A 22,863-nucleotide genomic window follows, 5' to 3' on the forward strand; every position below is an offset into this window, starting at 1 on the left:
GGGAAGCTGGCCCGAGCCCCCAAAATAACAACAAGCAAATGGGAGAAGCTTTCAAACAAGGTTTCTTCCGGCAGAATAATGGTGCGAGGGGCCACCTGGGGAGCGAGGGTTCCCCACACATTTCTAGAAGGGCATCTTACCACTTCCGGAAAACAGGAGGATAACACTCCGCACCTAAATCCCAACGGCGTGACGCCTCACCTCCCAGCGCCGGCAACTGATGTTTGGCAGGACGGCAACGATCGACGTCTGGTCTGCCCTCGACAGCTTGGGCGCCCAATCGAACAAGCCCGGCCGGTTTGTGCTCAGCTGCCAGAGGCGATCCCCCGCAATGTACCCCAGACGCCACGTTAGGAGCTCTGCCGGCCATCAAAGCCAAGTTCCAACGAGTGCCAGCCAAAGTCGAGGCCCGATCCCTGTCCAATCCAACCTTAAATCAACCTACGTCCACCAATGCCTCCCAATACATGCAAACTTATAGCCGATCCGAGCATGAGGGTACATGTGGACTTTTGGCACCACGCCTGAATCAGGAATTCCAACCGCGAGCCAGCCCAGGAACAGGAGGATGATTCGCCCAGCGCAGCTCTCCCCGAGATTAGCCGCCTGTCACATAAACAAATCGGCTCGTACGACGACACGCATGTACATGCCATCCCTGGCCCTCGGGTCATGTGGGTTCAGAGCGACCAATGCCGACATGTCTTCTCACCAGAGTACAGGGTTTTGCCTGCAATAAGGTTAAAAAGGTACTTCTACCCTGATGGTAATGGGGACCCTACCATAACTCACACTCTGTCAGAGAACCAAAAAATACAGTCACCTTTACTATAAATACCTAGAAAAATAAGTCAATCCTAGTAGACTTACATTAATGAAACGGTAACTAGGCTAACGGGAGAGAGGTACCGTTTTAAACTTCAAATAGGAGATTCTGATTGGTTAGTAGGGTGACACTGCATGTATTCACGCTAACAAAGTGCAAGGGAAAATCCTGTACACACAACATGGGTCGACTCGCGTCTTACTGTCGGAAATCCCAATTCTCCGTCTACCCACCGCCACGCCACATGCCCACGCTTGCCCTGAACGGCGAGGCGTGCTGGGCGACGTTGTCGTCTGACGGCTGTAGCGAGGCGGTCATTGGTGCTGTCACCGTTCATCCTGAAAAGGTCCCATCGGCGTCGCTTGGTATAAGCAGGCTCGCCATATGCGGCGGAGTGGAGGTCACAGTGACATGCATGCGGCTACGTGGGCGAGTGGCTCCATATATCCGGAAACCCGGTGAAGTCGAGCCGGAAAGAGTGGGCAACGGCTACTCAGTCTGATGCCTATCGACGATGTCGCTGCAGAGTGGCCTTTGAGACGAACGATAGTGCCGTGCAGTCGTTCGGGACTAGCTCCCGCCACAAAGAGTCGACTACCTAGGTACCTACTGGTAGGTATGAGGGAGAGAGTGGAATAACTGCCCCCAAGCGAAGCTCAGCTCCTGGTTCGGATATGGTGTTGAGAACCCTGCGAGCAGATTTACGCTGCAGTCAGCTGCCCCTGGCCACGCAAACCTTGACGCAGGTCTCGTCATGGTCCAATAACGTTTCGGCTGCTCATATTGCTTGCCGCACACACATCGTCTTCTCTGGTCCTTCATATTATTTTCACCGAGATCTTACTTTGGATGCAACTGTGGATCTAAGGCTATTCCCGAATCTGCATCCTGAGGTCGCCGCTTCCGTTCCGGCCATGCACGGGGGCACATGCGGCCCTCTGTCTGGGCTTTGGCTCTTTGGCCATCCTCGTTGTCATGCGCGCGTCAGGAGACGCACCGACCTTGTTGCAGCGCCTATGGGCCTTGGCCCTGCCAGCTGGGAGGCGTATCCATCTCCCACCACCCTGTCTAGCCCTCCGGTAAATATGCTCCTGGGGCGGGATCGTCCACGTCCCACCCGCGTGTCGACAGCAGAGTGCCCTCGAGGTCGGAAGCCGGGCCATCGTTCCTTCTTGGAGCGTGTTAAACAAATGAACCCTCCACACATCACGTCTCCGACCTCGCCGAATTTCCTCTTTGGGAGCTCTCCCTGGCTCGACGAGTGCCCATCTCACCCGCCCAGCCGGAGACATGAAGCTTGTATCTGGCAGTATATAAACCCAAGAGCTGGGCTATTTCTTGGTGAGCTTGTTCGGTCCATCGATCAGCACAAACAACCCCCAGACAAGCATCGGATCAGCAGAATCCCCTAGCATACCAAGATGATCAGCAAAATCGCCGTCGCGAGCAGCCTGCTCGCTGCCGTCAACGCCCAGGGCGTCGGCACGCAGAAGGCCGAGACTCACCCCGCCATGACCTGGCAGTCATGCACATCTCCCTCGAGCTGCACGACCAACAACGGAGAGGTTGTCATTGGTATGTTGCGGGCTGGGACAGAGCCGACGGTATGAAAGACAACATTTCTCACAAAATTCACAGATTCCAACTGGCGATGGGTCCACGACAAGAACGGCTACACCAACTGCTACACCGGCAACACATGGAACACGACCATCTGCCCCGACAACAAGAGCTGCGCCGCCAACTGCGTCCTCGACGGAGCTGACTATGCCGCCACCTACGGCGCCACCACCAGCGGCAACGCGCTGTCGCTCAAGTTCGTCACCCAGAGCCAGACCAAGAACATTGGCAGCCGGCTGTATCTCATGGAGTCTGCCACCAAGTACAAGATGTTCAACCTCCTGAACAACGAGTTCTCGTTCGACGTCGACCTGAGCAAGCTCCCTGTGAGTCCTCGCCTCCGCTGCCAGATCAATGCCATCCGGTGAAAGGTCAGGGCTAACCAAGGCGGAAATCACAGTGCGGCCTGAACGGCGCCCTCTACTTCGTCTCCATGGACGCCGATGGTGGCATGTCCAAGTACCCGACCAACACGGCCGGCGCCAAGTACGGCACCGGATACTGCGACTCGCAGTGCCCCCGTGACCTCAAGTTCATCAACGGACAGGTATGTCCCCCTCGAGTGCTCATCACCAGCCTGGTGAAAATCCCCAGGTAATAAACCCCCGCTAACATAACTCCCCAACCACCAGGCCAACGCCGTAGGCTGGAAGCCATCCTCCAACGACGCCAACGCGGGCGTCGGCGGCTCGGGCTCGTGCTGCGCCGAGATGGACGTGTGGGAGGCCAACTCGATCAGCACGGCCTTCACGCCGCACCCGTGCACCAACAACGCGCAACACTCGTGCTCGGGCGACGCGTGCGGGGGCACGTACTCGTCGACGCGGTACGCGGGCGACTGCGACCCCGACGGGTGCGACTGGAACGCCTACCGCATGGGCAACAAGAACTTTTACGGGCCCGGCAAGACGGTCGACACGACCAAGAAGTTCACGGTGGTGACGCAGTTCTCGAGCTCCGAGATCAAGCAGTACTACATCCAGAACGGGGTCAAGATCCAGCAGCCCAAGTCGACCGTCGCGGGGCTGACGGGCTACAACTCGATCACGGCGGCCATGTGCACGGCGCAGAAGACTGCTTTTGGCGACCAGGATGTTTTTAGCCAGAAGGGTGGGCTTTCGGGGATGAACTCTGCGCTTAGCAAGGGGATGGTTCTTGTTATGTCGCTGTGGGATGATGTGAGTCTTCCTTTCTGGGTGTGGTGTTTTAGGGTGGGAGAGAGGCTGACCTTTGTCCGTCAACAGCACTACGCCAACATGCTCTGGCTCGACTCGTCGTACCCGGTCAGCGCTGATGCCAGCAAGCCCGGTGTCGCCCGTGGCACGTGTGCCACCAGCAGCGGTGTCCCCTCGGACGTCGAGTCGCAGAACGCGTAAGTCCTTCAAAGTTCCCCAGCCAGTGTTTGGGTGTGCCGTCGTGCTGACCTCCCTGCCGCAGCGACTCCACCGTCATCTACAGCAACATCAAGTTCGGACCCATCGGGAGCACCTACTAGACTGTTGTTGACTGTCACTGATGCAAGACTGTTCTTGTTGGGTTTAAAGAAAGAAAGAAAAAGGATGGGATTGAGGGGGGACCTATGTGCTGCTGCTACCTTGTCCGGCCCTGCCCCGCCCTGCCCTGCCCCACCGCATGCTGGTCGGACTTGTTCGCAAAAAGGCCCGGGGGAAAACGCACTGCTCGGTCGTTTGGAGACGAGACCTTTTGATTCTGACTACTGTACATATTGGCTTGAGAAGCCTCCCTTCGTAAATCTGCATAGGCTTTGCCCGTATCCTTGTTGGTGCCGCTGCTCAGTGCCATGCTGGTGATTTTGGTTCCGTGCGTGCGTGCCTTTTTGATCCGTCGAATTCATCCACGCGTCAAAACCAATCCTCTGTCCTTGCACTCTTCCAGCGATTCAGGAGAACCCTCGTGCTCGGTGTGGGTACGATGTCCTCCATGCTGGTGCCGGGGAACTTTTGCCCAAAAAAAAAAAGGAAAAGGGTGGTAGGGGGGAGGTGTGAAAACTGTGACTCTGAATGGTATGCCACCAAGACTTTCAACAACGAGTTCAGTGTCCTCCTCAATCGAGGGTCTTCTCACCGCTGTTGCTGTGACCTGTCTTCTGTGCATGCTCTTCCCTTATTCTCCACCGATGCGTTATAGCACAACTGCTGTCCTCCCGCAGCATGATCGTCTTTCAATGTCCGTGTCGTGGGGGATCTGGGTCGCTGGAACACCTGTCCACATCGAAAGTCAAACTGTGCAAGCTGCGCTCATGGCATTTTGTGGTGAGTGGGGTTTCGTCTGCAAAACGACCGCATGAAGAGGCGTGCTTCGCGATGTTCATTCCCGCGGAAACACAGCAGAACCCCGATGTTCGACTTGTGTGTCTTTGGTAGCCCGGTAGTGAGCAGTGCGTAACTCCTGTTCCAGTTCGACAGCCGACTTCTCCAGCTCTTGGATTTCAGGCCTGGCGCGGCGGTACCGGCTGACGTAGTGTTTTGCGTCCGCTGGGCAAAGAAATCGAATGCAAGTACTGAACTCGGCTAGTAGTGGTGATCTAGGCGGAGGGAAGATCTGCACAATGCTGGAATCCTCATTTCTCGCGATCGTCAAAAAGCTCCCTGTGTGGGGCACGAGCCACCCCATGCCGATAAGCGATGTCGCTGTTTCCGCGTCACGGACTTTGAACAAGGGTTCGTGGTGTTTGACGGTATCAAACTGAGGAATCAATACGCACGGGGAGTTGAGTGGTCTGCTCCCATGCTTGAATTTTAGGATTGGGCCACCGGCCACGTAGACTAAACGGTCTGCGTACACGGCTTCTACCACGGGTAAGGCTCTCGGTAACTCGTTCGCGTTGGGCTCATTGGTCGTGAGGTTGATGGAGAGGAAGGTCTTCATCAGATCCCTACCTACTTCCGGGATCTCGTCAAGCAAAGCAATGGTCTCGGGAGCCTGAAGATGTCGATCTTTCCGCAGGAACATGAAGTTCAGGAGCACCTGTCGAATAGGTTCTGTGCTTTCGTCTCGATAAGCACATCTGATCGACTCCAGTACCTGTTTCAGGGTATCGGGGAACAATGCCTTGTCCTTGTCCTGTACAGCCATGTGCACCCTGAGGTGGGCTGCGAGCTCATACTTGGCGGCCTCGGCCAGCTTGTCGAGTAGAAAGAAGTCAGCCAGTCGGAAAAGCTCCACACAGAGGACTGCCAGTGGTATGTCTTTTCCATCTCTCAGTGCCAAGATGTCAGGATCTGTTTGCATGGTCAGAGACATAGTGAAACTGAATTTTCCCCAAGATTTCGTTATCCGTGCTCACCCTTGGCGTAGATGAAGCGAAGCATGACCTCGACGAACTCGGCCTCCTGTTCTTGCAGGACGATCGTACCAGACTCAGCCTCCTGAGGCATTTGCTATTAGCTTTGCTAGGCAGGATCACTCTGAGACTTGACGAGGTGACGATACTACTCACCGCCATGTTCCCGTAGAAGGCAGCCTTGAACCACTTGCACCGAGAGCTCAGAATGAGCTTGTGGACCTTCCAAGTCCGATCGCCACAGACGATGGTGGCATCTGCGAAGTTACCGCTCTCGAAAAGCCGAATGTCGGGGTCGTCAAGGCTGCCGCCGTCATTGGGTCGAGACATCTTGGGCTGCTGATGTGTCGATCAGGAAGGGAAGCTTGCTCAGATGAGGCTGGTGATCAAGTTGGAAAGAAGGTAGCGAAGTGTCGGCTTTGAGGGTTGTGAAGTGTTAGGTCGGGAGGTTGTGAACTGTCGAGTCAACTCGTTGGGGGGTTGGTGCAGTGTCTGTTGGGGAACGTGGCTGCCAAATATGGGATGAAAATCTTGGTTTGAGTGTGCGCAGAGGCAACAGACGGACTACTAGTACCTCTATGCTCAAACGGAGTGAGGCAATGGTGTGTAAGCAAGGAGGTGGGAGGCAAGATGATGTTCCCCGTTTGACGATGTTCAGTTGGCTGTTTTGAAAGTGCTTGAGACGACACACTGAAGGCAGTCTTCGGTATGAACAGTCGCAAGTTTTCCCTCAGAAGCGACTGGAAACCTGCCAGCAATGTTGCTTTCGCAGAGTTGGCTTTACCTTCAGTCCTAACACCCCATTCTGCAAAGTCCAAATCAAGTCTCGACAGCACTCCACTTTCAGTCTCCCAAACATATCATGTGTGTGTGTGTGTGTATGTGTTTGGAGGGACGATTTTTAGCTGGGCTTCCCTTGGTGTGATTCATTTATATAGCGACCATCTTTAGACCTAGTCTCGCCGTATGACTCCTTCGCGGCGACTAGCCCGTAGGCTACTTCTGTCTATAATTCTAGTCAACGCCGTCGTCAAGACGGTACCCTTTAGCCTTATCTATATATCGTAAGGCTAAGGCTATAAGCACCTATCGTATTATAACTACTATTATCGGTATTGTATTTTTCTAAGCGCTAGGTCTTAAATATTTACTATTATATAAAGGCGCTATATATGTCCTCGGATGTATACGGAATAGAAGCAAAACTATATATTATGTGGTGGGCAATCAAGCATCATTCCGAAGGTGGAAGAGTAGTACACTGAATAAATAAATGTTATGAAGAAACACAATGTCTATCATCACGTGCACACCCCAAGAAGATCTATTGCAAATCACATCAAAGGTTAGCACGTGCAGCATTACCAGAATCCCGTATGCCGACTTCGTCCGGCAGTCATGAGGAGATCTGAAGATGGTCAGGATAAGAGGAGGCAAATCAGACAAAGGGCAAACCACCCCAGCCCGAAGTCAGAAAGGACGCCGTGCACTTCACCCTGGCAGCTCCACCGGCTCTCTGCGCTGTACCCGCACGCTGAGGTTATTGAACAGCGGGATGTTGAGCCAGATCAGCAGCGTCATGCTCGCTCTGCCCTCGCGCCGGTGCTCGATGTCATAGTGCATGGCATGTGCCCGACGAAGACACTGACCTCATAAATGGCGAAAAAATGACCAGGACACGTATCTCACCAAACTCAAAGCCCAACACGACTCATAAATGGTGCGCGCTTTTTCTTCTGCTCATGTCTTGACTCCTGGAGCGTCGCGGCGGGGACGGTGCTCGTGACATTGACTTGGCAATTGTTAACCGAGCCTTCGTCCGTTGAAGAGGCGCTCGCGGCAACATCGATTATATCCCGCACCGCTCCAGGTTGGGTGAAATGAAACGATTGAAAATACTTCAGGTCGGCATCGGGGCATATCACTTCATCAAAGTGTACAGGCGCGACAGAAATAGCCAGGACAGCTCCCTGGGCAAATGAAGTGGTTTCGTTTCAAATCCCCATACGTATAAAACCCTTCGGAACGTATGCTGCGCCTTCATACAGTGGCAAACGCTCAAGACAGGGGCACATGAAATGACTGGCTCTTGCCCTTCTGGACCGTGCTGCCGTGCGGGCTGATGACGGTACAAGGCAGGCCAACCCCATTGGAAGGGGTGAGGCTCATTGACACACGTACCTCGGAGTCGATGAGCTGGAGTGTGGTCACCGCCTGTCGGGTCCATGTCTCACCGACCTCATTCAGCAAAGCGGCGCTCACGACGCGCAGCGCCTAGATGTAGCCCAGTGATGAGTCGGCCGTGACTTAGTCCAAGATTGGGCTTTTGCACCGTGTAGCTCGTTGAGTGCTTCGATATGTCCTTAATGAACATCATTGGCAGATGGCGAGGAATCCGCTCGGGTTGAGCTGCGCCGGATCACTGGTGAAGTAGCTTTCTTCGATCAGCCTTTGAAGAAGATCTTTCTCTTGGGTACTCTATCAAAAGTGGAAAGAGTAACAAGCGAAATGCTCGGCGATGGGCCGTCTCAGGACATTGAGGTTGCGCGTGATCTGGTTGCGAATGACGTTCATCTAGGAATTGTTCGCGGAGACCTCGTCGACCCATATTGTCCACCGTGTCTGGTTGATGTTGTTCCTTGTCTTATTAATGTGCATTCAAGCGTCAGACATCGCTTACAGGGTCTTACTCAGCCGAGGTCGGATCACAGGCAGTCCACTGCGGTCGGTGGTCGGTAGGACGGACTTTCGGTTCTGCTTGAGAGTTTTGCGGAGAATTCATTTAAGTCATCTGGTGACTGGTTCTGTCACGCACCTACACATAAAAACTGAAAGTGACATTATCGAGATTGCGGGAGTACAAACTTCCGAATATCTCTCAAAAACCCGTAATTTCGTCGATAGGGGCGAGCCCAACAACGCCCTCGGCCACGAGAACCTCGTAACTCTTCTCAGAATCAGGGAAACTTACGGGTGGCTGCTGGGGAGCCTTTCATGGTGTGACATTTGAAGTTGACTCAAATTCCGCAATATCATCAAAAGTCCAGTCACGGCAAGTAAAAGGATATTAAGTGACCCATGTTCGAAGGCACCGTGACTGGAGAGTCGTGCTAGAGGTTAGTCACTGTGACCACCCACGTCACGGGTCAAGTACAATCTACCGCATTCCTCACGTCAGTGAAAAGGAACACGAATGTGGATAATCGGAGTAATGAATGTGAATTTCTAGCTAGGTAATTATACAAGCCTGGAGACGCTCCAGATTCGCGACTCGGAGTCGTCACGATTCGAGGACCATTTGCAGCCACTGATACCATAGGGTACGTCGAAGAGAAAATCGGGACTTGGCAAGAACAGGAGGGAATACACGGAGTGCATGATGTTGCGCCCGTGGTGCAAAGTAAGCACTTGTGATCCTAAATATGAAGCCTCACAAAGTTGAGACCCACATGGGGTCTCACCTGCATGAGAATTCATCCAATGCCGAGCCTAGCCCTGTATGTCCAGGGACATACTTGGATTTAGATTCCATTCACCATATCTTGGCTTCTGCCTCACGGAATCTTCGTCGTCAAATCCTTGAATGAAACCTTGTTCTTGTGACTTGGTTGCATACAGTATAGTATGTTGGCTCACGCTGCCATGTCAAGGATTACACACAGCTTAGCGGCATGTGGCTTGGCTTTGGAATCCGACTTGACCAGCGAGTCGTCTAGATCAGCTCAGCGATATCCAAACGAGGCAGGGTGCAGTAGATCACTTAGAAACTGAGGTGCCGAGCTCGGAAGACAGCAAGATGACATATAAGTATCGCATGCTGGACTTCCAGGGGCATCCCAGACGCGACATCTTCAAATGTTCCAGTAGACATTTACCCCATCTCTATCATTCTCGTTATCATCCAAACTCATTTCAGATGTCCGTCAACGGTGAGATCTCACCCATGGGGCTCCCCCATTTCTGGCCCCTTTTAAACGCCACCAGCATACCTACTCTCGTAGTTGTTGCGGTATTTTGTGGTCTGATCCTCAGAGACAGTGTGCGTGTATATGTGACAGGAGATAATGATATTTTGTGTCATCTGGCTCATTGTGCACAACCTAGAAGGGGCTGTTGACCCTGTCCAGGAGACGTTTTCGAAATGGCCAAGAGCTGTGGCCAATTGGGTGCGCAAGAGAATGCTGGCGTGGATATACCTGTTCCACGGTCCTAATATAATCCAAAACGCCTTTGACAAGGTCGGCTCAACCTTTGATTTGGCTGGAATATATCTTTAAGTGGAACAAACCTCTAATGCTGATTCTCTGTCCAGGCAAATGGCGATCCTTTTGAGATCAATGCTCCGGACAACCGCTACATCTTCGTATCATCCCCGAAGCATATTAAGGAGCTCGATTCGGCCCCTGAATCGGTGTTGAGTCTCCACGCAGCTTCCAAGCAGGTCAGTACCGAAGCCGGCTGGCTCATTCTTCTTCCATCAAAACCACGACGGCGAAAAAGGCTTTTGTTGTACATATCTGTATTAGTAAAGTAGCTAACCTGTCTGATATTCTTTAAACGAACAGTTGCTACAGCCCATGTATACAATGCACGACTTCAACTGGGTTGACGGGCGTGGATATGACGGCGTCGGTTTCATCCGTGCTCTGCGCACGCTCTTGACCAACAACCTTCCCGAAATCTTACCTGATTTGAGTGTTATTATCAGATCGCGCTTTAATGAGTCTCATACAACCCATCGTATTGAGAAAGGTAACTTACTACTTGATTCCAACACTTGGCCGCTGTCCCCGACGTTTCTGACAGAGGGTGATGCTTTTCGCAGAAACAGGCAGAAGGCACTCGCCTGTCTACCCCATGATGCTCAGATTGGTGGCTTTTTGCAACGCTGTGTCGTTCTTTGGCAAAGATATAGGTAGGACACGCTTTCCTGTTTGTCAATATTCTTTCCTAGTACAGCCACGAAAACGGCTGAGCCTTTTAATTCTCCAGTATACTGACAGACAATCTTATCATCAGCTAAGAATGAGCAATTCATGCAGTCAGCTCTGGAATATGTGGAGGAGACACTCATTTGCGCGGAGATTGTAAAGCTATTACCCTCTTCCATGGCTCGGTACGTCACACACAGGACGAGGTCCACTTGCGTGGCCCTTTCTTAATCATTACTAATGTCATATCACTAATATGAGCTCACTCAGATTGGTTGGCCGGGCCATGGGTCGACGACTCAAATCGCAGAGGCTTGTTTTCGAAGCTTTGTTGCCCGTAGCGGAGCAACGGTGCCTTGAGCGTGATTTGAAGGCTGCAGGCCATGCAGTACCCCATCATGTGAGCTCCGCGTAACATTTTATACGCCTGAAGCTTTGTTGTCTCTGGGCTGGGTTCCGGTTTCGATTGACTGAACATTATGCCAGGCCGACTGCATACAATGGATTATGGAATCATCGCCTCGTTCAAAACCTCGGGCACCAGAAACAATCGTGCATGAGCTTATGGCAATATGGTTTGGTTCAGTCCATGCAGTTACAGCGGTGAGTAGCTTTTCGCATATTCAGCCACGCTTGTATGCTCTCGAACCACATTCTCCTTTCCATACTGATGCCTCCCTGAGACCATTACCTTTGCGATCCATGACCTCTGTCTCCATCCCGAGTACGTCCAACCGCTGCGTGAAGAGCTTCATGCCGGGTATGCCGAGTTCGAACGCACATCCACGGGCCTTCCCCTACTGGACAGCTTCATCAAGGAGTCTGCACGCGTGACCCCGGTTGAGGCCAGTAAGTTCAGCCAGAGCCTGTTCCATTTGTTTCTCTGTCTAAAATCTCAATTAAGTGAGCACGCGTCGCGCCGCGCTGAAACCGTTTACGCTCTCCAACGGCATCACCATAAATCCGGGCGAATGGGCTTGCACACCAGTTCAAAGCATGATACAGAGCGCCGAATATTACCCAGCACCGCTCGAGTTCCACGGCTTCCGCTTCGCTGAACACACAGGGGTCGGCGCTGTGAGCGCCGAGGGCCTTGACTTCCGGCAGCCGAGCCCGTCGAAGCTGAATGACGTCGAGCATCCGTGGCACGTCTGGGGCACTGGCAGAATGGCGTGGTGAGTCGCAGAACCTACAATCGGGGTAACACGACCTGCGGTATTGAGACACTGACAAGTTCATAGTCCAGGCAGATTCTATGCAGCTGCGGTGATGAAGGCTGTACTTGGGCAGGTGATTTTAAACTATAACTGCGAGCTTGCAGAACCCGGATCGCCGCGTTGGTTCATCTGGAGAGCGAATAGGCTGCCGAAGGCAACCACTGCAGTGATTTTCACGCCTGTCGAAGAGCAAGGGCTGAGGTGAATTTGTGCGGATGGTCAATTTCGCAACACTGCTAAAGTGGAGGACTCGTTTATCTAAAATACAACGTGGGACCTCGAGGCAACTGGTATAGCATCAGGACACCATCTAGAATAGCACGTCTTAATGTTCAAGGACCGACTTCTTGTCCTGATTCAGTCCGTCCAAGCATAAATCGTCCTTACACAAAGTTTTGTGCCCAATTTCGTGACAAGTGGTCGGTAGAAAGTGCGTGCGATAACATTACATTGGTGCTTATCTGCAACACTAGACCCTCGAAGAGTTCATCGTTCTTAAAGCTCCTTACAAAAGTTACTCGTCGATCTACCTAGGCTAGGATTACGCCTCAACATGATAGAATACATTAGCTGGGCAGCGCAACTTATACATTTGAACGCGGCTGCTCATAATAGCCGCGGTGATCCAGTATCGAGACGGTAGTGCAGCCCCTGTTCTCAGACTTTTCCGGTCTAGCATATTATCCAGGGCCCGGGGTCCCTTCATGGGATGTGGTGAGATGCGCCCATAAGACCAGGGGAGCTGACTCGACACAACTATAAGCTGAGGATGACTGCATGCAGGTTCAATAGTGTATGAGCCGGCAACAACCTCAAGTCGGTGTGAAGGATGCGGATCGCAACTGCTCGGCGGGAGCATGCTGGTTGGCCACCTCCAGAGCTGACTAGGCACCGCCAAGATTGTCCCAGGGTGGTTTGTACCCACGAGCCGACTTCGAGCGCTACCAGTCCCCGTTCCCTTGTACATCTGCCTATCTTTCCGCCTTGTAAGCAGAAGGTCTTTGCAGGGCCAAGCCCAACAACCAAGGAATTCTTTGTATGCAGTGTGCCAATTTGGGTGTCTCGGCCAATCGCCATGCTGTACGTGCCGTATCCTGTGTAGAGACTCCACCCACACTTATGAAAACGAAAGAGGAGGGTTTTAGCAAGAAAACACTGATTGTTGGAGGGACATGCCCGATACCTCGAGACGATGTAGATCATTGCGTACCTATCGCAGCCTTCTTACGGGCATGGCATTTTCCTGATAGCCCTGCCTATATAAGGTAGGACTAAGCCTGCAGGACCCTCGGATCGGCGGACTTGATGCAGGTGACGTGGCTATAGACCGGTCTGATAGACCGGTCTCCATCCGCAATGAACGATTCGCACCTTCGCTTCCACTTCTGTTTTCCCTCAACTTGAACCAACACCACATATTCTGGCCTGGATAGGCGCTTGATGTAGCCCATAAGGAGTAATAGCTTAATTCACATAACCCTGGGTCCCTCTATCCTTTTGTACCAACGCTTAAGTAATGGATTTGAAATGAATAGAAAGTGGATTACTAAGGCTGCTATGGTAAGATAGATGCTGAAATTAAACACTGAGATAATGACTGTCTAGGTAGGAAACTTTAGAATCCATCCTCTCTATATATCCATTCGTTCCCTCATTGCCCAACGGTAATCATTCCAATCACTCCATCATGACCACCTCTTCGCTTGGATGATCATTCCGTGGCATGTGTTCCTTTGTAGAGTGGTTCTTTCAATCCGTGTCGTGCTGTATCTACGAAGGCTGAAGCCAGAAAAAAAAGCTATGGCTCGAGCATCAATTATGTACGAAATATGAAGTAAATTTCGTCAGCGAAGCAATGTGTCGCGGTCTCCTGGCCTTTGTCACGTGCGCCGCCCTGGCCTTACTGCACACTGTGACAAGTCACAGCTGGAGCATGGAGTTGGAGCCTGGGAAAATCGTCAACTTGGAGTTAATTCATTATGTTGTGATATAGGAAGAGAAAAAAAAATTGGAATTAAATGTGTGAGCTTCGGACTTTATTCCCAAGAGCTCTTAGTTCTATATGCGAGGTGATCACATGATCAACTTGACCTCAGATATCTTGGTGGACACACCATGACAATGCTTTCATATCTTGGCCAGAAAGTGCTCGGTCTGTGGACCCTGAAATGATGGCAAAGTGGAGAAAAAAGTGGCCAGTCTATCTTGATCAACCATGGGTGCATTGATGAAGGAGTCGACAGCTGGGTCATTAATCATGCCATCCAACAACGGTAAAATAGAGTTCAGCGCATCGACATCGCGGTTCAGCAGTGCCAGCCGCGACATAATACTGTTTTCAACATACCAGCTCTTGTCTTCCATCATACAAGTGGACTCATACAAGGCCAGCACTTGCGGCGTGACACCGAAACCGTGATCGTTTTCGTGTACCATAGCATCCTTGGCAGCCTCGTATGCCATCCGTTGGCCCGTAGCCCGGACCAACGGCAGAGACAGCGGTAGGACATGGGCATTGAACTCTTCACCCCGGTGTCCCCCGTGAAGCGACGCCAATATTTGACGGGTTTCGTTCCAGACTCCGGACTCGTGGAGCGCCAGAAGACACTGCGGGTCACGGGCTTTCGGCGGTGCATACCGCCCGAGAAGGATCTCACTCGCGAGTCGGATGCAGAGGACCACAAGGTCGCCCTCGGCGATGTTGTTGCCCTTTTCGGCGAGCCATAACTCGCTAATCTGAAGAGGTCATTGCATGTTAACTCTTGCGGAGACATCTCTATCATGGGGCGAGGAGTCTACTGACTTGATTGTGAGCGTATAGACCCTGCCAGCCACATCGGTCAACGAGTTCACTCAATGCCTTCTGCGTATAGTCGAGGACGGTAGCCTTGAAAATGCTCGCGATCACATTCCCCATGTCTGGTTTTCCGACGTTTGCGGTGAACAACTGCATCGCCTCCATCGCGTACTTGTCAAAGACGACGGCATGCGCAAGAACCCGTGCGATAGGGCCGTACTGGGTGCTGAAGGAGAGGATAGGAACCGACATCGGCTCGCCGACCCGCCGTTTGGCGCTATACCTACCGGCAATGCAGCCCGCCACGCGCAGGACGGTAGCGTTGCTTGTAGACAGGCAAAGCGTGCCGACGGTCACGCGGTGGATAGCACGCAGGAAGGATTTCCGGTCGTCCTCGGGCGAGCCGTGAAGATGTCCGAGCAGGGCGTTGGCCGGTAGCGGTACGTGGTGAAAGCTCGTCGAGGAGTGATCGATGGCCTTGGCTCCCGGACGAGCGGGAAACAGGGTGCATGAAACGCCGCGGCACATCGCACCTGACGCATCGTTCAGAGGAACGATAAATGGACGTATGCCATGGTATTTACCAGCTACTATGAGTCGGGCAAAGACAACGGCCGTGCGCGCCATACCAGAGTGAGGGGAACTAGGGGGCATTGTCTTCGCTGCACGAGGATAGGGAGTATGAAGCACGAAGGAACCATCGGCTTGATGGGTCGCGGTGGTTTCAAGATTTCTGGCGTCCAGCCCATGGCCCAGCTCGGTTAACAAGAACTCGCCGCATGTGTCGAACCGCTCTAAGGCTTGGAGCAAGGGCAGTAGGTCCGACCGCTCAGGAAGAAATGAGCTAATTGTGCCAATACAGAGATTCCAATGAATGGTTAGTATTGTCCAAACACCGGAGTCGAGGGTTAAGGCTGGTAGAGGATGAGCACTAAAACTTCTAGGTGATAATATAGCTTGGGGATCAACTCTGACCGTGACGATGAAAGTCCCAGAATTTTGGCCCCAGTGAGCGTATATCCTCAGTCGTCATTCCTAAATGAACGTTACTACCCATCAGCGTTGATCGCAGGCCAAGAATGGTGTAGCTTTTCTAACCGATTGCCTCAGTAAGACTTCGCGCTCGCTGATATGCAAGCCTGATTCTCGCCTCGACAGACGAGGCTCCCAGCTCGCGGTCCTGGTGCCAGATGGGCTCTTGGAGGATCGGCGCGAACGACTCGACTCGAGAGAACGGGGACGTCATGGCTATGGGAGGTGACGGCGACGGAGAGCAGAGGACGAGAGCAGTGTGACAATAAAGTAGAGGAAGAGGAGTGTTTGCAGAATTTGTGGTTACGTTACAGGCAAGTTGGAAAGTCCCTCAGCCAGACAACAGACGGTACTTAAGTAGTCTGAAGGGACCGCGCACATTACTTCCGCACTCAATTCGAACCATGGGAGAACATGATGTGAACACAACGAATCTCCCCTGTCCCTCGGAATACTTTATTCAGACTCAACGTGATCGAGCCAATGTCCAGCTACCCAGTACCAATTCTTGCTGGCAACTCCCCTATATTTGCAAGTACTCTTGAATGCTTACCACCGTATGAAGGCGTCATGTATGTCCTCGGACGTATACGGAATAGAAGCGGAACCACATTTACAAGTACCCTCTGAGTCAGCGCCAAGAATTCTACACGCAATTTCCTTCCCTGATTTATGCTACTCAAGGTATAAGCCGCTTCTGGCACGCCTTCTGCCCGCCTTCGGGCCTGCACGCCTTCAGGTACCAACTAACCGTTTACGTACCAACTGAGTATTCAGATGCCAACTGAATACTAGAAGGCGAGAAGGCCACAAGGCCACAAGGCCAGAAGGGGTGCCAGAAGGGGCTTGTACATTATGTATCAAAAATTTGAAAAATCCTGATCAGGTACATGGTTTTCTATAGGTCCTACACGTAAAGTTTTGTACTGGGTGGTGAACAGAAATGGCTGAGTGTGTGGACGTTGGCTCAACGTGATCTTCTTATTATGATTACATAATATACCTAAAACATTATCACATTAATGCATACCCCGAGGGGTAGCATTAGTATATCAAGAAAATGTTAAACACAGCCTTCAATGTGGATATCGCGATGCGTACTCAGAGGGTTCATAGCAGGTACTTAATTGAGACGTAGCCTCGAGGCCCACCAACATGCCAAGCAGGCAACGGAGGTGTTGGGTACCTCTCAGGGCGTCACATGTGTGCCAACGCGCATGCTACACACCCGAGCCACCCGCTCCCTCGGGGTTCACATTCTCGACCCAGTTCACGCAACTCTCGTGCCCGTGAAACAAGAATACGTACTTTCAACTACGATGGACTATTCGGACCCTAACGCCTTCACCTTGCCCTACCAGCTGACGAAGAAAATCCGCCGTGATGTTTATCCACTGTTACAGCCGACCCAGCCCGAGCTGTCGGCAAAGGGAAAGACAGTGCTCATTACTGGCGTTTCGGGGGGCATCGGCAAGGTAGACACGATTCCCGGAAACTCGGTCTTCTTTATGTGTGGCTAATAGATGCAGGCCATAGCCGAATCGTGGGTTACCGCGGGAGCTTCCGGCGTCGTGATCACTGGGCGCAAGGTCGATGTGCTCGAGGGTGTCGCCACGCGACTTCGGAGTCTCGCCCCGGAGCCCAGCACTAAAGTCCTCGCGCATGCGGTCGACATCACCAACGAGGCCTCGGTGGCGGCGCTCTTTGCGGCAGCCAAGGAGGCGGTTGGCAAGGTCGACGTGCTGGTCCACAGCGCGGGCAGCTTGGAAGGCGGGGCCATCGGCGCCGTCGATGCCACGACATTCTTCAACGACTTCCAGGTCAACGTGCTGGGCTCATACCTGGTGCTGCAGCACTTTCTCGCCCAGGCGGACGGTGTCGGCACCGTCATCAGCTTCACGACGGGCGCCATCGGCAGCGTCTTCCCTGGCATGGGTGGCTACACGGCGTCCAAGCTGGCCCTTGTCCGCATCATGGAGAACCTGCACGCCGAGCACCAGGGCATACGCGTCTTCTCGCTCATGCCGGGTATTGTCCTGACCGGGATGACTGTCGATTCGTTACGGCCGTATGCCAAGGATAGCGCCGCTCTCAGTGGTAGTTGGACACTCTTCCTGTCTACTCCACGCGCCGAGTGGATGCGCGGCGGCTTGCTCAGCGTCAATTGTAAGTCGCCTTTCAGTTCTCCAAGATCACTGCTTTCACTAATACAGGTCGGCGTCGCAAGGGGATATCGAGGAGATGGAAGCCCATAAGGATCTGATTGTTGGCGACAATCTGCTTAGTCGGGCTTTTCTGAACGCCAAGCTCGGGAAGGATGGACATCCTTGGACTTGAGGCGGCGGTGATCTGAGTAGCAAGGGGATTATCGTCTATGTGGTGGCAGTCACGAAACTTTATGTCAGATATTGGGTCACCTAATATCGTCCAGTACTTAGATCAAATCGAACAAGATGACAGGGATCCCAGTCAGGTGAGGCGGGCTTTGTAGGGACATGAGGACTGCAGACATTATTCACCACCTCGTACAAATTATAGCTTAACACAATCTTGGAAGTTTCTTAGAAGGGGAGGAAAGCGAATGGAATAAAAAAATTGTGTCATTCTTCTTAGATTTCGATCTTGGAGGTCGGACAGTATCGAGACGCCACTTACTGCCGTTGCGAGTGACCAGCGTTGTTCGCAGGGTTGACATCATGAGTGTGGATGAGGCATTTGCGATGAGGTTGGGCGCGAGATGGTGCCAGCGAGTGTGATTGGCAAAGGTCCCTAGAAGGGCTGCAGGTTCAGTTTGGCCCTTGACCCAGCGCTCTTGGAACAGGGCCACATCGATGGTCCCTTCCCGCTCGGCATCGTTACGCAGCGTCAACGGCCAGCCAGGTGGAAATGGCGAAATCTGCCTCCACGATAAGTGGATGATGGCAGGGCAACAGCTCTGATTATCGGTTCACAATTAGTGGGACTGTCATGGATGAGAGGTACCATGGCTGCGTGGCGGAACCTCAAAAACTCGAGCAAAGTGTTCATGTGAGCCAACAGGTGTTAGGCAAACCCGGAAGGCGCAGAAGCCCCAAGAATTTGAAGAAGGAACCACCAACACAGCTGAGCTCCAGCGCTTGCCTGCACTTGGGCCAATTCGTCCCAAGCCTCTGGCGCAAAACGAAAACCTGAAGTCCTTTCAAATCTTCCACAACGAACAATCTTTCCGCAGCACAACACCCAAAATGGAGTGCCCGTCAGACAGCCCCTCCAAAGGCTTTCAGCAGAATGACCTCGAGTTGCTCCATTCGGGCATCCTTGCAGATGGAACCATCAAATGCCAGGGTCGTACCTGGAAGGTCCATCGTGCGCTGCTCTCGTCGAGGCTTAAGTGGTTCAAGAAGGCCTTCTGCGGACCGTTTGTAGCACGTCATCCCTGAAAAGCATCTCCTGATGGACACGTGTGCTCTAACACTACCTCGATTGACAGGAAGCTACCTCTTGCGAGGTTGAGTTCCCAGAGGCTGAGCCCGAAGCAGTCGACTTCATGATTCGGCATCTCTACCGCGAAGGTACAGTTCAAACCATCCAGCTCAGCGTAGACCGCCAAACGCTGACGGTGGGGACAAGAGCTTGACGTCAGTGCCCTGAACACTCCTCTCCTCTGCCTTTCCTGCTGGAAACTGGCCGATTATCTACGGCTCGTCAGCCTGAAGTCAGTCGTAAGATCGGCAATCAACGACCACCTCAATGCGATGCTCCTACTTGCGTCCACCGATGAAGACCTCGAGTACCTCACAGGCTGCGGGCGCAAGCCCATATGGTTGGGACACTTCATGGACGCCTTTCGAGAAGTTTGTGCCCACGCCGTCTTCCGGCCTCTGCAGGCCGAGTTTGTCGCCTTTCTGTGGGTAACCCGATTGGAGATGCTCGACCTGCGCGAGATCTGGGATACCTTGGACGAGCACAAGGACGTGAGAGCCAAGCTGCTACATCTCCTGATCCGGCAGGAACGTGGAATCGTCGACGGCACATCGTCACGATTGATCCCTCGGGGCCGCCTCATCGACGCCGCGATCAGGAACAAGAGCAGGCCGGAGGCCGGGGGATTTGAGGATTCCAGATGTTTCCGCTGCGATGTGCGGTACATGCTCACTGACGATCCATGGTTTTACAACCCCCTACCGATGCAACACTACACCCAGTGTAACACAATTGGTCGCACGCAGTGGTGCAAACAGTGCGCTGACTTTATCAATGCCTCTCGTACCCAGGGATGGAGACTCGACAGACCCGAGGAGAAGTCGACCATGAAGACATTCAAATTGAAAGCATGGACTTGGTATCACGATGATCTGGACCAGGCACAGTAGGGAAAGGTCCATGGTCACCAGACAGGACTCGGGGGCTATTTCAGAGGAGGCCGTCACAGGAGAAGCTATCGCACGAGAAGATGATAGCTTGTAGGGAGTTGGGCTCGAGGGGCTGGTAGAGACCCGAGCAAGACTACTACCATCCCCAGACAAAGCTACCAAATTAATCTGCCTAGCTGTTGGCGTATTTTGGCACAGACACGCGCAGATCAGTTCCTGCAGCTGCGGTGACCAAGTAAGATGCCTCTCCGTGAGGGATTCCTGTGCCAACCCGCGACAAATCAGCCGACACGACAAACCTTGGAATCCAGAACGATCAAGTGGATCGAGGAGTGGATCTTGATGAGGCTGATATCTATGCAAACGCTCGATGGGATGTTACGGCTGATTCAGTCCCCAAAAACCCTAATTTGACTTCGCACGACGAGTTTATACCGCAGTCATGACGCACAGGCTGCAGCCAGCCGTGCCATCGGGACAGGCTCGAGCTACTCCAAATGAGTATGCCGATCTGCACTGACAAAGGTTTTGCAGCACCTCCACGGGCCGTTGCTGTTGAATCAGAAGCTCGCGCGACGGCAGTCACGGGAGTTTCACATCAGCCGTGATGGTCAGCTAGGGAAGGCCCGAGCCCTCTTATTAACCGAGACTATGCCAGGAACGAACGCCATGGCTCTGTTCTCCGCTCATCGACCTCAGCTCATCGCAGATTGAGAGCAGGAGCACATCCAGCCTGCGCAGGCGAGTCATTGCAAAGCTTCTAATCGCTCCATCCGGGGCAGTATCAGGTCTTCTCGCTTGCAGACACCCACAGCAGGCTAGTATAACATCTTTTCCCCCTCTAGCTGTTTTGACACCACTCCTGCACACGCAGATGGTCCTCGGCCTCGCGTTGGGTAATGGCTTAGCCTGGTCAAGGAGCCAGATCCGATCCAGATGCCGATGACGCCCCCCACGGCGGGCGACCGCAGCACGCTCGCGCCGCTCCCCGAATACCACCGCCGGGGCCTTACCGTGCTGACTGTGTTTTCCGTGCTGTCATTTGTCACGACGACGTTCCTATGGCTGTTCATCACGTTCAAACTGCTGTCGTTCCGGCTGCACAGGTTCCGATGGAGGAGGTGCCAGAAGAGGCCGGCCCAGCGGCAGGAGCAAGTCGAGATAAGAGACCCTGACTTCTCGCTCGGGCTGGACCAGCGCCATGCGCACCCCGGCGGGGGCCGCACCATCCTCGAGCAGCTGCAGGAGATGGACCGGCTGCGGTTCGAGCAGGACCAGCGGGACCAGGCGCAGCAGCAGGACGGGCACCAAGACCAGCTGCAGGGCACAGCGGCAGCCGACGAGGAGAGGGCCCCGGATGCATGCGGCCAGAACTCGGGCGACGAGGAGGAAGAATACAACCCCTTCCCCATCCTGGTGTACCACCTCCTCCTCGCCGACATGCAGGAGGCCATGGCCTACGGGCTGAGCATCCACTGGCTGTCCGAGGACGGCATCTTTGCCCCCTCGGCCGTCTGCTGGGCCCAGGGCTGGTTCGGCTCCGTCAGCAACCTCGGCGCCAGCCTCTTCCTCTCCGCCATCTCGGTGACGACGTTCAGCACCATCGTGCTGGGGCACAAGCCCGGCAGGAGGATGCTGTACGCGATGATCAGCTGCATATGGCTCTTCACCTACGGCATCAACGCCGCCGGCGTGCTCTGCTCCCTGCGCAGCGGGCCCGTCGTCGACATGGGGGAGTCGTATTTCATGAGGGCTAACGTTTGGGTGCGTACTGGTGTCTATCTGCCCACCTAACACCAGACAGATCATCTGTGTCTCCCAAGTATGCCGAGGGTGAATGCTGACCTCTGCTGACCTCGCGATACAGTGCTGGATCAGCTCCGAGTACAACCCCTGGCGCCTGTGGTCGCACTACTTCTGGATCATCGTCTCCGTCTCGCTGACCTTCGGCCTCTACTCCATCGTCTTCGTCACCCTGTGGCGGCAGAAGCGCAGCTGCCGCCACATGCCGATGCGCCGGCTGCACACGCCCGAGTCGGCGCGCCTCGAGGGCGAGGCGCCCCGCCAGTCGGGCTACCACCCGGCCTTCCTCGTGTACCCGTTCATCTACCTGGTGTGCATCGCGCCGCTCGTCATCGGCCGCATCTGCATCATCATGGGCTACGACCTGGGCATCTCGTACTTTGCCTTTGCGGGGTCGCTCCTCGCCGCCAACGGGCTGTTCAACTCGGCGCTGTGGACGACGACCATCCTGTTCAGCGCGCCGGGGGACATGGCCGCCACGGGCTTGGACCGGTTCAGCTTTATGAGGACGCCGGCGAGGGATTATGGGCATACGGTTGTCATCAGCGGGCCGGTCAGTCAGGGGTATTCTGGGATGTACCGCGGGCGCGGGCAGGGGCAGGGGCAGGGGCAAGGACACGAGGCGAAGAAGGATCGGAGGGAGTGGTGGTGGTGGCGGTCTGGGGGCCAGAGGGGCTGGGGTCGGTCGTATGTTAGCGCGCATGAGGCTGTCAATCCTGATCTGATACGGGTTTATTCTACGCCCGAGCCGGCGGTGGTGGAGGGGCCTTTTATTCATATGAATGTTGTCACGCGGGTTGTGGTTGAGGATGCGAATAGGGAGAAGGCTCCGGGGGGAGTTGATTAGTGATGATGGTTTTTCTTTTTGTTTTTGTACAATTTAATACTTGGTCTGCATGACTTCTTCCGTGATTAAATGTGGGCAGTGACCTGATCGCCCACCTCGCTATCATGGCCCTTGTGTGGATGCCATGTCTCCTG

General features: G+C 53.6%; 7 protein-coding genes across 7 annotated transcripts; 5 read left to right on the plus strand and 2 right to left on the minus strand.

Moving 5' to 3' along the window:
• Positions 1–941: 941 nt before the first annotated feature.
• On the plus strand, positions 942–4,159 carry KVR01_011880 (uncharacterized protein). The gene is made up of 6 exons (XM_044785922.1): positions 942–2,401; positions 2,465–2,772; positions 2,847–2,993; positions 3,079–3,624; positions 3,691–3,818; positions 3,884–4,159. The coding sequence occupies exons 1-6, from the start codon at positions 2,248–2,250 to the stop codon at positions 3,939–3,941; spliced, it is 1,341 nt and encodes a 446-aa protein (XP_044638961.1). The 5' UTR covers positions 942–2,247; the 3' UTR covers positions 3,942–4,159.
• A 615-nt stretch (positions 4,160–4,774) lies between these two features.
• KVR01_011998 (uncharacterized protein) lies at positions 4,775–6,080 on the minus strand (the record flags this gene model as incomplete). Its single annotated transcript, XM_044785426.1, has 3 exons — positions 4,775–5,688; positions 5,754–5,835; positions 5,907–6,080. 3 exons carry the CDS (start codon positions 6,078–6,080, stop codon positions 4,775–4,777), a joined length of 1,170 nt encoding a protein of 389 aa, XP_044639079.1.
• A 3,586-nt stretch (positions 6,081–9,666) lies between these two features.
• KVR01_011926 (uncharacterized protein) lies at positions 9,667–12,103 on the plus strand (the record flags this gene model as incomplete). Its single annotated transcript, XM_044786061.1, has 11 exons — positions 9,667–9,789; positions 9,878–9,988; positions 10,063–10,191; positions 10,316–10,445; positions 10,576–10,665; positions 10,770–10,866; positions 10,952–11,081; positions 11,168–11,284; positions 11,365–11,530; positions 11,586–11,856; positions 11,923–12,103. The coding sequence occupies 11 exons, from the start codon at positions 9,667–9,669 to the stop codon at positions 12,101–12,103; spliced, it is 1,545 nt and encodes a 514-aa protein (XP_044639007.1).
• Positions 12,104–14,025: 1,922 nt separating this feature from the next.
• Positions 14,026–15,223, minus strand: KVR01_011956 (uncharacterized protein; the record flags this gene model as incomplete). The annotated part of the gene is made up of 2 exons (XM_044782141.1): positions 14,026–14,634; positions 14,702–15,223. 2 exons carry the CDS (start codon positions 15,221–15,223, stop codon positions 14,026–14,028), a joined length of 1,131 nt encoding a protein of 376 aa, XP_044639037.1.
• A 1,690-nt stretch (positions 15,224–16,913) lies between these two features.
• KVR01_012017 (uncharacterized protein) lies at positions 16,914–18,064 on the plus strand (the record flags this gene model as incomplete). Its single annotated transcript, XM_044784088.1, has 3 exons — positions 16,914–17,202; positions 17,257–17,893; positions 17,955–18,064. Exons 1-3 carry the CDS (start codon positions 16,945–16,947, stop codon positions 18,062–18,064), a joined length of 1,005 nt encoding a protein of 334 aa, XP_044639098.1. The 5' UTR covers positions 16,914–16,944.
• Positions 18,065–18,951: 887 nt separating this feature from the next.
• Positions 18,952–20,211, plus strand: KVR01_012043 (uncharacterized protein; the record flags this gene model as incomplete). Its single annotated transcript, XM_044784228.1, has 3 exons — positions 18,952–19,065; positions 19,197–19,278; positions 19,337–20,211. The coding sequence occupies 3 exons, from the start codon at positions 18,952–18,954 to the stop codon at positions 20,077–20,079; spliced, it is 939 nt and encodes a 312-aa protein (XP_044639124.1). The 3' UTR covers positions 20,080–20,211.
• Positions 20,212–21,015: 804 nt separating this feature from the next.
• On the plus strand, positions 21,016–22,729 carry KVR01_011837 (uncharacterized protein; the record flags this gene model as incomplete). Its single annotated transcript, XM_044790465.1, has 2 exons — positions 21,016–21,843; positions 21,947–22,729. 2 exons carry the CDS (start codon positions 21,016–21,018, stop codon positions 22,727–22,729), a joined length of 1,611 nt encoding a protein of 536 aa, XP_044638918.1.
• Positions 22,730–22,863: the final 134 nt, after the last annotated feature.

The sequence above is a fragment of the Diaporthe batatas genome, assembly GCF_019321695.1.
Source record: "Diaporthe batatas strain CRI 302-4 chromosome Unknown Contig00017, whole genome shotgun sequence".
In the NCBI taxonomy this organism is placed as follows: Eukaryota; Fungi; Ascomycota; class Sordariomycetes; order Diaporthales; family Diaporthaceae; genus Diaporthe; species Diaporthe batatas.